The sequence below is a fragment of the Ranitomeya variabilis genome, chromosome 1 (genome assembly GCF_051348905.1).
Source record: "Ranitomeya variabilis isolate aRanVar5 chromosome 1, aRanVar5.hap1, whole genome shotgun sequence".
In the NCBI taxonomy this organism is placed as follows: domain Eukaryota; kingdom Metazoa; phylum Chordata; class Amphibia; order Anura; family Dendrobatidae; genus Ranitomeya; species Ranitomeya variabilis.
Window position 1 is genome coordinate 199,392,956 of NC_135232.1, and position 19,830 is coordinate 199,412,785.

A 19,830-nucleotide genomic window follows, 5' to 3' on the forward strand; every position below is an offset into this window, starting at 1 on the left:
CTAAAATTCTATGTGAAGCAAATATTTGTAAGTTCAAGGCTGCTGTGTGTTATCGTAGTCTTTGGAATTAGAGACATTATAAGCGATTAATAATTTTTATAAACAGGTGATGTGTTGTAACTTTACAAGATAAGAAATCCCTTTTAAGAGCATCACAAATGGAGAACTCAACTACATCCAAAAGAACATTTTAGGCTACGTTCACATAAGGCTACTTTCACACTAGCGTTAACTGCATTACGTCGCAAATCCGTTTTTTTGCTGAAAAAACGGATGCGTCAAAAAAGTGAAAAACGGTGACAAACGTATGCCACGCATCCAGCATTTCGACGGATCCGTCGCAAATCCGCTAAACGTTTCCGTCGAAAATACTGGATGCGTTGCATCCGTTTTACCATCCGTTGCATCCGTTTTTCCGACGGATCCGTTTTTAAAATGGGAGGCTCCCAAATTTGATTGGCTACTGGAAAATATGGAAAACTATATAGTTACTGTTTTTACAGCCCATCTTTGTGGGTTTTAGTTTTGTGGCAGCGATGGAAGGTGTTCTTGGGAGGATTGCTAGTTTGGTTACCGACGTTATCTTTGAGACGAATCGCCTGGATATCATAGTGATAGGATAGGATAGGATAGGATAGGATAGGATCCTATAGCATAGGATATCATAGCCCAGGCCAGGTTTATATAGATTTGGGGGTGTCTGGCCAATTGGCAACAAAATCCAGCTTCTGAGCATGCTCAGTGTAAAAAAACGTATTGCAGCGCTGCATTGCGTCGTACGACGTGTCCCGACGCATCCGTCGCTCATAGGCTTCCATTGCAGCCAACGACGTATGCCGCAGGATGCGTCGCGACACGTTTTTTAGGCAGAGACAAAAAACGTTACAATCAATGTTTTTTGCCGACGACGTGTCGCCAAATTTCGACGCATCCGTCGTAAAACGGACACGACGTATGCCAATCCGTCGCAATACGTCGCCAATACAAGTCTATGGGGAAAAAACGCATCCTGCAACCCCTTTGGCAGGATGCATTTTTTCTGAAAAAAGACGTTTTGAGACGGTTTGCAGTTTAACGCTAGTGTGAAAGTAGCCTTAGGCTACGTTCACATTTGCGTTGTGCGCCGCAGCGTCGGCGACGCAACGCACAACGCAAACAAAAACGCAACAAAACGCACGCTAAAACGCTGCGTTTTGCGACGCATGCGTCCTTTTTTGGACGCCAAAAAAATGCAACTTGTTGCGTTATCTGCGCCCAATGCTTGCGGCCAAAAAAACGCATGCGTCGCAAAACGCAGCACAACGCATGTCCATGCGCCCCCATGTTAAATATAGGGGCGCATGACGCATGCGGCGACGCTGCGGCGCCAGACGCTGCGGCGCCGAACGCTAATGTGAACGTAGACTGCTGCGTCGCTGCATGCGTCATGCACCCCTATATTTAACATGGGGGCGCATGGACATGCGTTGCATTTGCGTTTTGTGACGCACAGGACGCAGCAAGTTGCATTTTTTTTTGTGCGTCCAAAATCAAGCAAAAAAATGACGCATGCGTCACAAAACGCTGCGCTGTGCATGCGTTCACATTTGCGTTGTGCGTTGCGTCGCCGACGCTGCGGCACACAACGCTAATGTGAACGTAGCCTTAGGCTTCTTTCACACTAGCGTCGGGCTCGGCCCGTCGCCGTGCGTCGGGCTGAGGTCCCCGACGCTAGCGTTGTCCCCGCCGCACAACGGGGGCAGCGGATGCATTTTTCCAGCGCATCCGCTGCCCCATTGTGAGGTGCGGGGAAGTGCGGGGAGGTGGGGGCGGAGTTCCGGCGGAGTTCCGGCCGCGCATGCGCGGTTGGAAAAAGCGGACCGTCGGGAGCAAAAAACGTTACATGTAACGTTTTTTGCTCCCGACGGTCCGCCACAGCACGGCGCAACCGTCGCAGGACGGTTGCGACGTGTGTCATTGCGTCGCAAATGCGTCGCTAATGTTAGTCAATGCAGAAAAAACGCATCCTGCAAGCACTTTTGCAGGATGCGTTTTTTCGGCAAAACGACGCATTTGCGACGTAATGCAGTTAACGCTAGTGTGAAAGTAGCCTTAGCTTCAGTTTGGTCTTAGAACACTAGATGTCGCTGCAGTACAAGTATTGCCACTTTACCATAGAGTTACGTGGAGAGATGGATAGGCTGGGACTTTCTGTACTTTCTTCCTCTTGTTTCTGCTGGTTTCCTGTCGGCTCATGCTGTGGCCGCTCCTGTATTTATTTTTTCTTCCTGGTACCGTTTACTGAGGTTGTAATGGCCGCTGTGTCAGCTCGGTAGTGGCCTGCGGTAGGCATGCGGTTCACAGCGCTATAGGAAATAATGGCTGAGGTGTGAGGGGAGAGCAGCGGCCGTCACCTCCTTGTACATCGTATACAAGAGGGTCAGTGCTGGAGGAGAAGCGGCCGTCACCTCCCTGTACGTCTGTAGTGGGGCAGCGGCCGTCATCTCCCTGTACATCGTCTATAGTGGGGCAGCGGCCGTCACCTCCCTGTACATCGTCTATAGTGGGGCAGCGGCCGTCACCTCCCTGTACATCGTCTACAGGAAGGCCAATGCTGAGGGAGGGCAGTGGCCATCACCTCAGGAGGGTCAGTACTGGAGGAGAGCAGCAGCCATTACCTGCCTGTACATCGTATACAGGAGGGTCAGTGCTGGGGTAGACGGCCATCACCTCCCTGTACATCGTATACAGGAGGGTCAGTGCTGGGGTAGACGGCCATTACCTGCCTGGACATCGTATACAGGAGGGTCAGTGGTGGGGTAGACGGCCATTACCTGCCTGGACATCGTATACAGGAGGGTCAGTGCTGGGGTAGACGGCCATTACCTGCCTGGACATTGTAGGCAGGGTCAGTGCTTGTAGCTCTCCCAATGGCGTGTAAGTCGAAGGTGGCCCCCAGTGTAGACTTCGATCACAGCTGCTCGGACAGTGTGGAGTACTTGACTCTCAATTTCGGGCCCTTTGAGAGTGTTCACCGCTGGAGGAGGCTGCTGCCCTGTGACGAGTTTGTGGGGGCCAGGTAAGCCAGTCACCCCCAGTGTAATAAGTGATGTGAGCTGTGTGTATGGAGAGTGTAAGGTCTGTGACTAGTGTACCAGGGTTTGTACACACAAGTCACATATGTCCAAAAGATAGGGTGCAAGACACTATAAATTCAATAACAACACAGTATCCTTAATTGCTGTAAATAGACACAAAGTGATTTCAGCAATATAGTAAAAACCATATTTTTTATTAATACATCATTAAAAAAAATAGAACAACAATAAAAAAAATGGTGGGGAAAAAGCCTCCAATGGGGGAAATGCAATAACTACAGTCTGGGTCGGCTGAAGACCAGAAAGAGACTATGACATATTGAAGGCAGATTACCAGTTAAGGGCAAAATGGTTACATGATCATAGTGATAGGTAATTTTGTCAATTAAGTCTCAAACAGAGCTGTCTGCCCATTGTGCTTGCCAGTAGAAAGTGTTTAGTGCTCTAATCTATATATATAATCGTCTAAGGGGCACTTCCGTCTGTCTGTCTGCCAGGCCGCGACCAATAAGCAACGGCCACAGCCCGGCGAGAATTAGTCCCTCCCTACTTCTGTCCAGTCAGTGCCCGGTGCCCGCTCCATACTCCCTTCCAGTCAGCGCGGACACAGGGTTAATGGCAGCATGCGTTATGCCTCAGTGTAACCCACTCCGTTAACGCTGCTATTAACTCTGTGCAGCATCAATAGTAAAAAAATCTGTTAAAAATAATAAAAAAACAAAAATCCTGCTATACTCACCTTCCGTCGTCCACCGATGTGCGCGGCTGCCGCCAGCTTCCGTTCCCAGAGATGCATTGCGAAATTACCCAGAAGACTTAGCGGTCCCGCGAGACCGCTAAGTCATCTGGGTAATTTCGCAATGCATCTCTGGGAACGGAAGCTGGCAGCAGCTGCGCGCGCATCGGGACAGCTTCACTGGACGCCGGAGGGTGAGTATATAGCTATTTTTTATTTTAATTTTTTTTTTAACGGATATGGTGCCCACACTGCTATATACTACGTGGGCTGTGTTATATACTGCGTGGCTGCTATATACTACATGGGCAGTGTTATATACTGCGTGGCCTGTGTTATATACTGCGTGGCCTGTGTTATATACTGCGTGGCCTGTGTTATATACTGCGTGGCCTGTGTTATATACTGCGTGGCCTGTGTTATATACTGCGTGGGCTGTGCTATGTATTACGTGGGCTGTGTTATATACTGCGTGGCTGCTATTTACTACGTGGGCTGTGTTATATACTATGTGGGTGGGCAGTGTTATATACTTCGTGCCCTATGTTATATACTGCGTGGGCTGTGTTATATACAGCGTGGCTATGCTATATACTACATGGGCTGTGTTATATACTACGTGGGCAGTGTTATATATTGCGTGGCCACTGTTATATACTGCGTGGCCACTGTTATATACTGCGTGGCCACTGTTATATACTGCGTGGCCACTGTTATATACTGCGTGGCCACTGTTATATACTGCGTGGCCACTGTTATATACTGCGTGGCCACTGTTATATACTGCGTGGCCACTGTTATATATTGCGTGGCCACTGTTATATACTGCGTGGCCACTGTTATATACTGCGTGGCCACTGTTATATACTGCGTGGCCACTGTTATATACTGCGTGGCCACTGTTATATACTGCGTGGCCACTGTTATATACTGCGTGGCCACTGTTATATACTGCGTGGCCACTGTTATATACTGCGTGGCCACTGTTATATACTGCGTGGCCACTGTTATATACTGCGTGGCCACTGTTATATACTGCGTGGCCACTGTTATATACTGCGTGGCCACTGTTATATACTGCGTGGCCACTGTTATATACTGCGTGGCCACTGTTATATACTGCGTGGCCACTGTTATATACTGCGTGGCCACTGTTATATACTGCGTGGCCACTGTTATATACTGCGTGGCCACTGTTATATACTGCGTGGCCACTGTTATATACTGCGTGGCCACTGTTATATACTGCGTGGCCACTGTTATATACTGCGTGGCCACTGTTATATACTGCGTGGCCACTGTTATATACTGCGTGGCCACTGTTATATACTGCGTGGCCACTGTTATATACTGCGTGGCCACTGTTATATACTGCGTGGCCACTGTTATATACTGCGTGGCCACTGTTATATACTGCGTGGCCACTGTTATATACTGCGTGGCCACTGTTATATACTGCGTGGCCACTGTTATATACTGCGTGGCCACTGTTATATACTGCGTGGCCACTGTTATATACTGCGTGGCCACTGTTATATACTGCGTGGCCACTGTTATATACTGCGTGGCCACTGTTATATACTGCGTGGCCACTGTTATATACTGCGTGGCCACTGTTATATACTGCGTGGCCACTGTTATATACTGCGTGGCCACTGTTATATACTGCGTGGCCACTGTTATATACTGCGTGGCCACTGTTATATACTGCGTGGCCACTGTTATATACTGCGTGGCCACTGTTATATACTGCGTGGCCACTGTTATATACTGCGTGGCCACTGTTATATACTGCGTGGCCACTGTTATATACTGCGTGGCCACTGTTATATACTGCGTGGCCACTGTTATATACTGCGTGGCCACTGTTATATACTGCGTGGCCACTGTTATATACTGCGTGGCCACTGTTATATACTGCGTGGCCACTGTTATATACTGCGTGGCCACTGTTATATACTGCGTGGCCACTGTTATATACTGCGTGGCCACTGTTATATACTGCGTGGCCACTGTTATATACTGCGTGGCCACTGTTATATACTGCGTGGCCACTGTTATATACTGCGTGGCCACTGTTATATACTGCGTGGCCACTGTTATATACTGCGTGGCCACTGTTATATACTGCGTGGCCACTGTTATATACTGCGTGGCCACTGTTATATACTGCGTGGCCACTGTTATATACTGCGTGGCCACTGTTATATACTGCGTGGCCACTGTTATATACTGCGTGGCCACTGTTATATACTGCGTGGCCACTGTTATATACTGCGTGGCCACTGTTATATACTGCGTGGCCACTGTTATATACTGCGTGGCCACTGTTATATACTGCGTGGCCACTGTTATATACTGCGTGGCCACTGTTATATACTGCGTGGCCACTGTTATATACTGCGTGGCCACTGTTATATACTGCGTGGCCACTGTTATATACTGCGTGGCCACTGTTATATACTGCGTGGCCACTGTTATATACTGCGTGGCCACTGTTATATACTGCGTGGCCACTGTTATATACTGCGTGGCCACTGTTATATACTGCGTGGCCACTGTTATATACTGCGTGGCCACTGTTATATACTGCGTGGCCACTGTTATATACTGCGTGGCCACTGTTATATACTGCGTGGCCACTGTTATATACTGCGTGGCCACTGTTATATACTGCGTGGCCACTGTTATATACTGCGTGGCCACTGTTATATACTGCGTGGCCACTGTTATATACTGCGTGGCCACTGTTATATACTGCGTGGCCACTGTTATATACTGCGTGGCCACTGTTATATACTGCGTGGCCACTGTTATATACTGCGTGGCCACTGTTATATACTGCGTGGCCACTGTTATATACTGCGTGGCCACTGTTATATACTGCGTGGCCACTGTTATATACTGCGTGGCCACTGTTATATACTGCGTGGCCACTGTTATATACTGCGTGGCCACTGTTATATACTGCGTGGCCACTGTTATATACTGCGTGGCCACTGTTATATACTGCGTGGCCACTGTTATATACTGCGTGGCCACTGTTATATACTGCGTGGCCACTGTTATATACTGCGTGGCCACTGTTATATACTGCGTGGCCACTGTTATATACTGCGTGGCCACTGTTATATACTGCGTGGCCACTGTTATATACTGCGTGGCCACTGTTATATACTGCGTGGCCACTGTTATATACTGCGTGGCCACTGTTATATACTGCGTGGCCACTGTTATATACTGCGTGGCCACTGTTATATACTGCGTGGCCACTGTTATATACTGCGTGGCCACTGTTATATACTGCGTGGCCACTGTTATATACTGCGTGGCCACTGTTATATACTGCGTGGCCACTGTTATATACTGCGTGGCCACTGTTATATACTGCGTGGCCACTGTTATATACTGCGTGGCCACTGTTATATACTGCGTGGCCACTGTTATATACTGCGTGGCCACTGTTATATACTGCGTGGCCACTGTTATATACTGCGTGGCCACTGTTATATACTGCGTGGCCACTGTTATATACTGCGTGGCCACTGTTATATACTGCGTGGCCACTGTTATATACTGCGTGGCCACTGTTATATACTGCGTGGCCACTGTTATATACTGCGTGGCCACTGTTATATACTGCGTGGCCACTGTTATATACTGCGTGGCCACTGTTATATACTGCGTGGCCACTGTTATATACTGCGTGGCCACTGTTATATACTGCGTGGCCACTGTTATATACTGCGTGGCCACTGTTATATACTGCGTGGCCACTGTTATATACTGCGTGGCCACTGTTATATACTGCGTGGCCACTGTTATATACTGCGTGGCCACTGTTATATACTGCGTGGCCACTGTTATATACTGCGTGGCCACTGTTATATACTGCGTGGCCACTGTTATATACTGCGTGGCCACTGTTATATACTGCGTGGCCACTGTTATATACTGCGTGGCCACTGTTATATACTGCGTGGCCACTGTTATATACTGCGTGGCCACTGTTATATACTGCGTGGCCACTGTTATATACTGCGTGGCCACTGTTATATACTGCGTGGCCACTGTTATATACTGCGTGGCCACTGTTATATACTGCGTGGCCACTGTTATATACTGCGTGGCCACTGTTATATACTGCGTGGCCACTGTTATATACTGCGTGGCCACTGTTATATACTGCGTGGCCACTGTTATATACTGCGTGGCCACTGTTATATACTGCGTGGCCACTGTTATATACTGCGTGGCCACTGTTATATACTGCGTGGCCACTGTTATATACTGCGTGGCCACTGTTATATACTGCGTGGCCACTGTTATATACTGCGTGGCCACTGTTATATACTGCGTGGCCACTGTTATATACTGCGTGGCCACTGTTATATACTGCGTGGCCACTGTTATATACTGCGTGGCCACTGTTATATACTGCGTGGCCACTGTTATATACTGCGTGGCCACTGTTATATACTGCGTGGCCACTGTTATATACTGCGTGGCCACTGTTATATACTGCGTGGCCACTGTTATATACTGCGTGGCCACTGTTATATACTGCGTGGCCACTGTTATATACTGCGTGGCCACTGTTATATACTGCGTGGCCACTGTTATATACTGCGTGGCCACTGTTATATACTGCGTGGCCACTGTTATATACTGCGTGGCCACTGTTATATACTGCGTGGCCACTGTTATATACTGCGTGGCCACTGTTATATACTGCGTGGCCACTGTTATATACTGCGTGGCCACTGTTATATACTGCGTGGCCACTGTTATATACTGCGTGGCCACTGTTATATACTGCGTGGCCACTGTTATATACTGCGTGGCCACTGTTATATACTGCGTGGCCACTGTTATATACTGCGTGGCCACTGTTATATACTGCGTGGCCACTGTTATATACTGCGTGGCCACTGTTATATACTGCGTGGCCACTGTTATATACTGCGTGGCCACTGTTATATACTGCGTGGCCACTGTTATATACTGCGTGGCCACTGTTATATACTGCGTGGCCACTGTTATATACTGCGTGGCCACTGTTATATACTGCGTGGCCACTGTTATATACTGCGTGGCCACTGTTATATACTGCGTGGCCACTGTTATATACTGCGTGGCCACTGTTATATACTGCGTGGCCACTGTTATATACTGCGTGGCCACTGTTATATACTGCGTGGCCACTGTTATATACTGCGTGGCCACTGTTATATACTGCGTGGCCACTGTTATATACTGCGTGGCCACTGTTATATACTGCGTGGCCACTGTTATATACTGCGTGGCCACTGTTATATACTGCGTGGGCTGTGTTTTATACTGCGTGGGCTGTGTTTTATACTGCGTGGGCTGTGTTTTATACTGCGTGGGCTGTGTTATATTCTGCGTGGGCTGTGTTATATTCTGCGTGGGCTGTGTTATATTCTGCGTGGGCTGTGTTATATTCTGCGTGGGCTGTGTTATATTCTGCGTGGGCTGTGTTATCTTCTGCGTGGGCTGTGTTATCTTCTGCGTGGGCTGTGTTATGTACTGCGTGGGCTGTGTTATGTACTGCGTGGGCTGTGTTATGTACTGCGTGGGCTGTGTTATGTACTGCGTGGGCTGTGTTATGTACTGCGTGGGCTGTGTTATGTACTGCGTGGGCTGTGTTATGTACTGCGTGGGCTGTGTTATGTACTGCGTGGCTGCTATATACTGCGTGGCTCCTATATACTACTTGGCCTGTGCTCTATACTATGTGGCTGCTATATACATACATACATATTCTAGAATACCCGATGCGTTAGAATCGGGCCACCATCTAGTAAAGCCATAGATAGGAACAGACACCATGAATATTCCGGAAGTAGAGCTGCTATAAAGGTGCAAGGACAGCATCTGATCACTGAAGGTGGTAATTAGTGATGAGCGAGTATACTCGCTGCTCGGGTTTTCCAGAGCTCGCTCGGGTGACCTTCGAGTATTTGTAAGTGCTCGGAGATTTAGTTTTCATCGCCTCAGCTGGATGATTTACAGCTACTAGCCAGGCTGAGTACATGTGGGGGTTGCCTGGTTGCTAGGGAATCCCCACATGTAATCAAGCAGGCTAATAGCTGTAAATAATTCAGCTGCGGCGATATAAACTAAATCTTCGAACACTTACAAATACTTGGAGATCACCCGAGCGTGCTCTGGAAAACCCGAGCAAAGAGTATACTCGCTCATCACTAGTGGGGAGTCAAGGGGTATCAAAAGTACTGGTATAATGCATAGGTAACACTAAATTGAATGATATTTTTACATGATATCACAAAAAAGTGGTGACAGATTCCCTTTAATAACACACCTCATCTATATTGCGTGAGTAGACGTGATATACCTGTACACTGTATGTATATATAAGTGAGCAATTTTACAGTAGCCGCAAAATATTTGTGATGAGCGAGTGTACTCGTTGCTCGGGTTTTCCCGAGCACGCTCAGGTGACCTCCCGAGTTTTTGTTAGTGTTCGGAGATTAAGTTTTCATCACCGCAGCTGAATGATTTACAGCTGTTAGCCATCATAAGTACATGTGGGGGTTGCCTGGTTGCTAAGGAATCCCCACATGTAATCAAGCTGGCTAGTAGCTGTAACTCATTCAGCTGCAGTGATGAAAACAAAATCTCCGAGCACTAAAAAATACTCGGAGGACACCCGAGCAGCAAGTACACTCGCTCATCACTAGTAATAATGCAAGAACAGCCCTCTAAAAAGCAATGTTGTGTGGCTGACATGTCAAGGTGATAGACTTGAAGGGACAAAAAAAGATATGTACATCACCAGAAGAAGCTCAGGCACAACAGCATAGGGGAAGTGCAGCTGCCTTGGTCTTTCTGAGTGATCTCCTCAGATGATGTACAGTGCCTACAAGTAGTATTCAACCCCCTGCAGATTTAGCAGGTTTAATAAGATGCAAATAAGTTAGAGCCTTCAAACTTCAAACAAGAGCAGGATTTATTAACAGATGCATAAATCTTACAAACCAAAAAGTTTTGTTGCTCAGTTAAATTTTTATAAATTTTAAACATAAAAGTGTGGGTCAATTATTATTCAACCCCTAGGTTTAATATTTTGTGGAATAACCTTTGTTTGCAATTACAGCTAATAATCGTCTTTTATAAGACCTGATCAGGCCGGCACAGGTCTCTGGAGTTATCTTGGCCCACTCCTCCATGCAGATCTTCTCCAAGTTATCTAGGTTCTTTGGGTGTCTCTTGTGGACTTTAATCTTGAGCTCCTTCCACAAGTTTTCAATTGGGTTAAGGTCAGGAGACTGACTAGGCCACTGCAACACCTTGATTTTTTGCCTCTTGAACCAGGCCTTGGTTTTCTTGGCTGTGTGCTTTGGGTTGTTGTCTTGTTGGAAGATGAAATGACGACCCATCTTAAGATCCTTGATGGAGGAGCGGAGGTTCTTGGCCAAAATCTCCAGGTAGGCCGTGCTATCCATCTTCCCATGGATGCAGACCAGATGGCCAGGCCCCTTGGCTGAGAAACAGCCCTACAGCATGATGCTGCCACCACCATGCTTGACTGTAGGGATGGTATTCTTGGGGTCGTATGCAGTGCCATCCAGTCTCCAAACGTCACGTGTGTGGTTGGCACCAAAGATCTCGATCTTGGTCTCATCAGACCAGAGAACCTTGAACCAGTCAGTCTCAGAGTCCTCCAAGTGATCATGAGCAAACTGTAGACGAGCCTTGACATGACGCTTTGAAAGTAAAGGTACCTTACGGGCTCGTCTGGAACGGAGACCATTGCGGTGGAGTACGTTACTTATGATATTGACTGAAACCAATGTCCCCACTGCCATGAGATCTTCCCGGAGCTCCTTCCTTGTTGTCCTTGGGTTAGCCTTGACTCTTCGGTCAAGCCTGGCCTCGGCACGGGAGGAAACTTTCAAAGGCTGTCCAGGCCGTGGAAGGCTAACAGTAGTTCCATAAGCCTTCCACTTCCGGATGATGCTCCCAACAGTGGAGACTGGTAGGCCCAACTCCTTGGAAAGGGTTTTGTACCCCTTGCCAGCCTTGTGACCATCCACGATCTTGTCTCTGATGGCCTTGGAATGCTCCTTTGTCTTTCCCATGTTGACCATGTTTGAGTGCTGTTCACAAGTTTGGGGAGGGTCTTAAATAGTCAGAAAAGGCTGGAAAAAGAGATAATTAATCCAAACATGTGAAGCTCATTGTTCTTTGTGCCTGAACTACTTCTTAATACTTTAGGGGAACCAAACAGAATTCTGGTGGGTTGAGGGGTTGAATAATAAATGACCCTCTGAAAAAACTTTTCCCAATTTAAAAAACAAACAAACAAAGAAATAACATTCTTTTTTGCTGCAGTGCATTTCACACTTCCAGGCTGATCTACAGTCCAAATGTCACAATGCCAAGTTAATTCCAAATGTGTAAACCTGCGAAATCTGCAGGGGGTTGAATACTACTTGTAGGCACTGTACATATCTTTTTTTATCCCTTTCTCGTGAAGGGGTTAATAATGGCGCTTGCAGTTGATTGTGGAATATTTTGGTTGGAAGAAATTAAAGGAAATGACTTGTTACATCAAATGTCTGTAAAGGCAGCCTGCATGGCTGGGGGCCGGATTTTATACACTTGTGGCAATGGGACAAATTGAGAAACCAGAATTAGATGATTGTCGCGTTCTCATACTTTTGTCGCTGTAGTATATTCAGACACCTTTTTTTATTTGGGACTCTATTTCTGGTGTGCGTCCATAGTTGCAGTATAGCCCCAACCTTCGTGTTTGTTTGTTTTTTCTTTCTTGATACAAACTGTTTTACCGCTCATCATGTTACTGTAATTTAGTTTTGTTTCATAGTATTTAAGGTTGAAGGGAGACTTTAAGTCCATCTAGTTCAACCCATGCCCTAACATGTTGATCCAAAGGAAGGCAAAAAAAAATCGTGGCAAACACTAAGATCCACATTGAGGAAAAAAAATCCCTCCCGACTCCACATACGGCAATCAGACTAGTTCCCTGGATCAACATCCTATCAAGGAATCTAGTGTATATACCCTGTAACATTATACTTTTCCAGAAAGGTATCCAGTCCCCTCTTAAATTTAAGTAATGAATCACTCATTACAACATCATACGGCAGAGAGTTCCATAGTCTCACTGCTTTTACAGTAAAGAATCCACGACTGTTATTATGAGACAATTTGCATATTTAGCATATTTCCCAGAGGAGCATTGCTGCTTTAAGTCTCCTCATCTCGGCTTGCTTAGCATGTCGATCACGATACTTCTTGGATAACGGTCTGACGCCTCTCACTCAGCCACACCAGATCTCTGCTTTGCACTGATGAGGGACGGTACCCCGAAACACAGTGTCTGCAAATTGAGATTCTGGTTTGGCTTTTATCCTAAGTCATGTGACAAGGCTCGTTAAAGGGTCAACATTGACTTGTAGGATTGCTACCTTCCTATAGGTTGCACTAGAGTTCTACCTCTCTGCCTCTTTAAAGAGACAATTTGCATAATTAGCATATTTCCCAGAGGAGCATTGCGGCTTTGTCTCCTCATCTCGGCATGCTTAGCATGTCGATCTCCTCAAGGAGAAACGATACTTTTTGTTATTATTGCTTAAACCTTTTTTCCTCCAGACGTAGAGGATGCCCCCTTGTCCCTGTCTCAGGTCTGTGAGTAAAAAGATCATCAGAAAGGTCTTTGTACTGTCCCCTCATATATTTATACATTAAAATAAGATCACCCCTTAGTCTTCGTTTTTCCAAACTAAATAGCCCCAAGTGTAATAACCTATCTTGGTATTGCAGACCCCCCAGTCCTCTAATAACCTTGGTCACTCTTCTCTGCACCCGCTCCAGTTCAGCTATGTCTTTCTTATACACCGGAGACCAGAACTGTGCACAGTATTCTAAGTGTGGTCGCACTAGTGACTTGTATAGAGGTAAAATTATGTTCTCCTCATGAGCATCTATGCCTCTTTTAATGCATCCCATTATTTTATTTGCCTGCCTGACACTGTTCACTAAATGTGAGTTTGTCGTCCACCCATACACCCAGGTCTTTTTCATTGACGGTTTTGCCCAGAGTTTTAGAATTAAGCACATAGTTATACATCTTATTACTTCTACCCAAGTGCATGACCTTACATTTATCCCCATTAAAGCTCATTTGCTATTTATCAGCCCAAGCTTCTAGTTTACACAAATCATCCTGTAATATAAAATTGTCCTCCCCTGTATTGATTACCCTGCAGAGTTTAGTGTCATCTGCAAATATTGAAATTCTACTCTGTATGCCCCCTACAAGGTCATTAATAAATGTTAAAAAGAATAGAATTGTCGTGAAGGGGTTCATGATGACTCATTGACTCTTAAAAAAAAAACAAACAACAGGTCAGTGAATTTGACCAGCTACTGTCCGTTATCGCACAACTGCTTTTAGTCTTGCACTATGTTCTGTAACTCTTGTGCATCTTGAGAAATCTGATGTACAGATCGTCGAGGACACAAATACAGAACACCAGTGTACCAGCCATAGTTATGTCTAATCTCCAGATAGAAAATAAGTGGAACTACCAATCCGGGAAAAGTATATAGCAAGGTAGTGGTAAGATTATGTATAACTTTTAATAATTCTTAAAATAGACCCTTAGTCTCAATGAGATAAAAAAAAAAAGACAAACACAACAGACATGTAAACATATAAAGTATATAGGGATCAACATAGGACTCTAAAATTAGGTGTAGAGATGGGGTGATAAGTCATCACTGCTATTGGGAACACACGCATGGTTTCAGTATGGTGGAACAGGAGAGCGAGGTGTCTGCAAATATGTTTGGTGAGCAAAAGACACAAACGTCGTGAGGAGTGGAATCATTGCCTGTCAGGAGCAGACCTGCGTAATGTTCATTACTGATCCATGTGAAGAAGCCCTAGGTGCCAAAATCCATGTATTCATTCTGTGTTTTACAGACGAAGTAAACATACAGTTGTAGCTTACAAGGACGCCATTTACGTCTTTGGAGGTGATAACGGGTAAGTGACATTCAGGCTTTTGGAAATCTTAATTTTTTTTAGATTATATAAATGCTAATAGGGCAAATAGTAGTGAGTGTGCGTCTCTGATACAGATAGATAACGACATCACAATTTATGACAAATTTCCTGAGAATCACGCCAATGCTAAAGTTGCCTATTAGTGATGAGCGGACGTGTGCTAACTGGGTGTCTTTGGCGTGCTCGGATAATGTTCGGGTCCCCGCAGCTGCCTGTCTCACAGTTCTTAGACAGCCGCAACACATACAGTTATTGCCTAACAAACAGGTGATACCTCCATGTGTAGCAGCTGCCAAACAGCCGCGAGACAGGCAGCCTCGGGGACCCGAACATTATCCGAGCACGCCAAAGACACTTGGTTAGCACACGAGCATGCTCAGATAACACCTTATCCAAGCACATTCACTCATCGCTATTGCCTATACAAATGATCAAACATGCAGAAATCTAACAATGCTCCATGCCTGTAAATGTCTGTGGGATGATAGGGCATACTGGTATTCATCATGCCCATTCCTTTGTTCCCTCTCCTTATTAAAAGCACAGAGCCCAGCCAGGCGTGCATGTAAATGAGCGTGCAGCTTCTGTGTTCCAGAAATGTAATGCTGCTTTCAGAATCCATCCCTGCCACTGGCTGTGTTCTGCTGGACTTTATATATTCGGTGGCACGCTGAGGCCACGGACTGATCTGCCTGTTTCTTCTAGGACATGAAAGGCAGGGGAACCTCCATTAAGGTTTCACTTGTCCCTGGAGTTATATTTTTATGATATTTATTATTTTAGTGTTAGATAATTCTAAAGAGATATCAATTTGTTCTCGTCATAACATAGTAACCATCATTGCTTCAGTTCTCACCCTTATTATCTGGTCTATATATTAAATCAGTAAGGTAGTAGAGCAGACTGTGTCATAGATGAGTGCAAAACCACTCTGGGGTCACTAGGTCAGTGCCCGCCGCAGGACAAAAGGGGGCGACGTTGGGTGCTGCTTCACTTCTGTCTACAATGTTATTTATTTGCATTACAAATAAAGATTAACAGACTGAAAAATAATAGTAAAAACCAGCAACAAATTAACCATTAGAAGATTGTGAAACAAGTAGCTGAGATTTTTAGATATCTGCAGTGTGCTATCCTTAGTCTATGTGCACACGTCAGGATTCTTGCAGAAATTTCCTGAACAAAACCGGACTTTCCGCAGGAAATCCACATGGATTTTTTCTCGTTTTTATCGCGTTTTTTTGTGCTGATTTTTCGAGTTATTTTCCGGAGCTTCCCAATGCATTAAATAGCGGGAAATCCGCAAAATTAATGAACATGCTGCTTTTTTTACCAACATGGGCACAAAAATTGCGGATTGCATTCTATTAATAGGATGCTTAATGGATGCGTTTTTTTCGCGGTTTTATCGCGTTTTTTCGCTATAAATCCGGAACGTGTGCACACAGCCTTATACATTGCCTTGGTCTGGAAAGAATGTAGCAAAGGTTTCGATTGTAGATAAGATGACAGGTAGGATGCACTATAAATACTTATTGGAAATAAATTGCTCTGTTTTTCGTACTTTATATGGAGTTTCTGATGACGGAATGTGTATTTATTCATCCTTTATAATCAACAGGAAGAACATGTTAAATGACTTGCTGCGATTTGATGTGAAGGACTGCTCCTGGTGCAGGTACAGCGTGTGATCATACCCCCAATACTTTCCTGCTCAGAGTTGGAGATCTTCCCACTTCCATATTTAATTAGTGATGAGCGAGCGTTGTCGGATAAGGTGTTATCTGAGCATGCTCTGGTGCTCACAGTGTCTTCGGCGTGCTCGAATAATATGCCCGAGTCCCCGCGTCTGGATGTCTCTCCGCTGTTCAACAGCCGCAACACATGCAGGAATTGCCTAACAGCAGCGAGACTTGTAGCTGCGGGGACTCGAACATATTTATCCGAGCACACCGAAGATGACCGATAACACCTGCTCATCACTAATATTTAACTGTTGCATGCCCATACCCATTCTTCATGCCGCTCATTTTTTCTGTTCATGAGAAATAAAAATTAGAAATTAAATATGAAGCATGTCAATTATTTGCCAGAAAGACAATGGGGCTAATCCTTTTTTCTGGTCCGTGGCACATCAGCTTAGAATTTCTGCTGTGGATCTTTTTGGAAACATCCGATTTTTCTGTAGGTAAATCTTAGACCTGTGATCGTACCTCAACTTATATTGTTTTGTCTTTCAAAAAGGGCTTTCACTACAGGAACCCCACCAGCACCAAGATATCACCATTCTGCCGTAGTCTATGGAAGCAGCATGTTTGTGTTTGGTGAGTAGCCTGAAAACGGGGAAATATGATTTTTACAGCATATTACAATATCTTGAATGTTTTTTTCACTAGTGACTTTTGTCATTTACAACTACCCTGATATCTAACTAGGGTTGTCTGTTCTGTTTACCAGGCGGCTATACCGGTGACATCTATTCCAATTCCAATCTGAAGAATAAGAATGACCTCTTTGAGTACAAGTTTGGTACTGGCCTATGGACGGAATGGAAAATTGAAGGAAGGTTAGTAGACATTAAGGCCATGTGCACACATTCAGAGGAGACTCTCCTCCAGGGACTGGGCACCATATAATTGTTAAAAAAAAAAGAATTAAAATAAAAAATAGTGATATACTCACCTTCGATGGCCCCGGAGGCATGCTGCCGCTTCTGTTCCTTTAGATGGTCTGTGTGAAGGACCTGCGATGACGTCACGGTCTTGTGATTGGTCGCGTGACCGCTCATGTGACCGCTCACGCGACCAATCACAAGCCGCGACGTCATCGAAGATCCTGCACACACACAGCATCTATAGGAACGGACGCCGCTGAGGAGATCGGCTGTCTGCAGGTAAGTATAACCTTTTTTTTTATTTTTTTTATTTTTTTTAAACATTCTAACTTTTACTATTGATGCTGCATATGCAGCATCTATAGTAAAAAGTTGGTCACACTTGTCAAACACTATGTTTGACAAGTGTGACCAACCTGTCAATCAGTTTTCCAAGCAATGCTACAGATCGCTTGGAAAACTTTAGCATTCTGCAAGCTAATTACGCTTGCAAAATGCTAAAAAAAAAACAGCGAAAAAAACGGGAAAAAAACGCAAAAAAAAAAATGCGGATTTCTTGCAGAAAATTTCCGGTTTTCTTCAGGAAATTTCTGCAAGAAATCCTGACGTGTGCACATACCCTCAAACACAGAGGCAGTAAAGCAAAGAAACAGATGCATATATGTTTAATATCAGATAAAAATGGATGTGTGATACACACGTGGGGTTGTAAAAGTGAACTCTCCACTCCCAACCGTCAGATAATGCACCATTTGTAGCTGGTATCCTACGGTGCATTTAGTTGTGCTGATTTTATATTTATATAAGGCTATGTTCACACGTTGAGTTTTTGCTGCGTTTTTTTCTGCGGGCAAAACCTGCTCTCTTGGCAGTAATGAAGCTGTTTCAAAAAGCCGGTTTTGCTGCGTTTGCTGCGTTTTTGTTGTCTCTTGTGCGTGTTGATAAAGTTAGTGGCCCAAAACAAGCATGGTTTGACTTCCTTAGGGTTTTTTCTCACCAAAAACGCAGCAAAAACTGATACCTGCATTTTTGCAACTCCCCTTTGTTTCCTATAGGCGGAAAAATGCTGCGAATACGCAGAAAAACCGCTGAAAAGTGACATGCTGCAGCTTTAGCCCTTTTACGACATGCGCCGTACATGTACGGCGCATGTTGTGTCCCTCCCTTTGATGTGGACATTTAATGTGATCATGCCGGAAGTGCCTCACTAATCCCTCCCATCGGTGACCCCGTCACATGATCGCGGGTCGCCGATGGGTCAGCATGACAACCAGAGGTCTCCAACAGACCTCTATGGTTGTCATTCCTGGATTTCTATGAGCGCCACCCAATGGTCAGCGCTTATAGCAAGTGATCATTTTTGCTACACGCAGGCGATCTGATCATCTCCTGTGTGTAGCAAAGGCATTCGGGTTATTGCAGCTTCTAGTCTCCCATGAAGACCATTGAAGCAAGTGAAAGCAAAAAAAAAAGTTTTTAAAAATGTTAAAAAAAAATGTAAGTTCAAATCAACCCCCTATTTGCCCCATTCAAAATAAAACAAAAAAAAAATTTAAATATACACATATTTGGTATCGCCTCGTTCAGAATCATCTTATCTATCAAGCTATTAAAATAATTAATTTGATTGGTAAACGGCGTAGCGAAAAAAGAGTAAAAACGCCAGAATTACTTTTCTTGATCGCCGTAACATTGCATTAAAATGCAATAACAGGAGATCAAAAGATCGTATCTGCACCAAAATGGTATCATTAAAAACATCAGCTCAGCGCTCAAAACAGAAGTCCTCACCCAACCCCAGATCACGAAAAATTAAGACGCTACGGGTATAAGAAAATGGCGCAATTTTTTTTTTTTTTAACAAACTTTGGATATTTGTTTTTTATTTAAATGGTGAAAAAAAATCTAGATATGTTTGCTATCTATGAATTCGTAATGACCTGGAGAATCATAATGGAAGGTCAGTTTTAGTGCACATGGTAAAAAAATTCAAAAAACAGTTGTGGATTTGCACTTTTTTTTTGCAATTTCACCGCACTTGGATTTTTTTCCCGTTTTCTAGTACACGACATGGTAAAACCAATGGTGTCGTTCAAAACTACAACTCGTCCCGCAAAAAACTAGCCTTCACATGGCCATATTGACGGAAAAATAAAACAAAAAAAACAAAAAAAAAGGGCTGCGGCGTGAAGGGGTTAAAAAAACAGCAGTTTTCCAAATCCATCAGGAAAATAAACCCAACCTGTGTGCATGAGCTTTCTGAAATGTCATAGACTTTGCTGGTGCTGAAAAATGCAGCTTAAAATTTGCATTAAAAAAA

At 44.8% G+C, this 19,830-nt stretch overlaps 1 protein-coding gene across 2 annotated transcripts in view; it reads left to right on the forward strand.

The window, feature by feature from the left end:
* Positions 1–2,189: 2,189 nt before the first annotated feature.
* LZTR1 (leucine zipper like post translational regulator 1) overlaps positions 2,190–19,830 on the forward strand; it is a 56,007-nt gene continuing 38,366 nt past the window's right edge. The window contains exons 1-5 of one of the 2 annotated variants that reach the window (XM_077291656.1): positions 2,190–3,058; positions 14,813–14,875; positions 16,518–16,574; positions 17,141–17,220; positions 17,354–17,462. In XM_077291656.1, coding sequence (XP_077147771.1) covers positions 2,910–3,058; positions 14,813–14,875; positions 16,518–16,574; positions 17,141–17,220; positions 17,354–17,462 — 458 coding nt within the window. In that variant the 5' untranslated portion in view covers positions 2,190–2,909. The remainder of the gene's footprint in view (positions 3,059–14,812; positions 14,876–16,517; positions 16,575–17,140; positions 17,221–17,353; positions 17,463–19,830) is intronic. The other variant, XM_077291664.1, reaches the window with a different exon arrangement.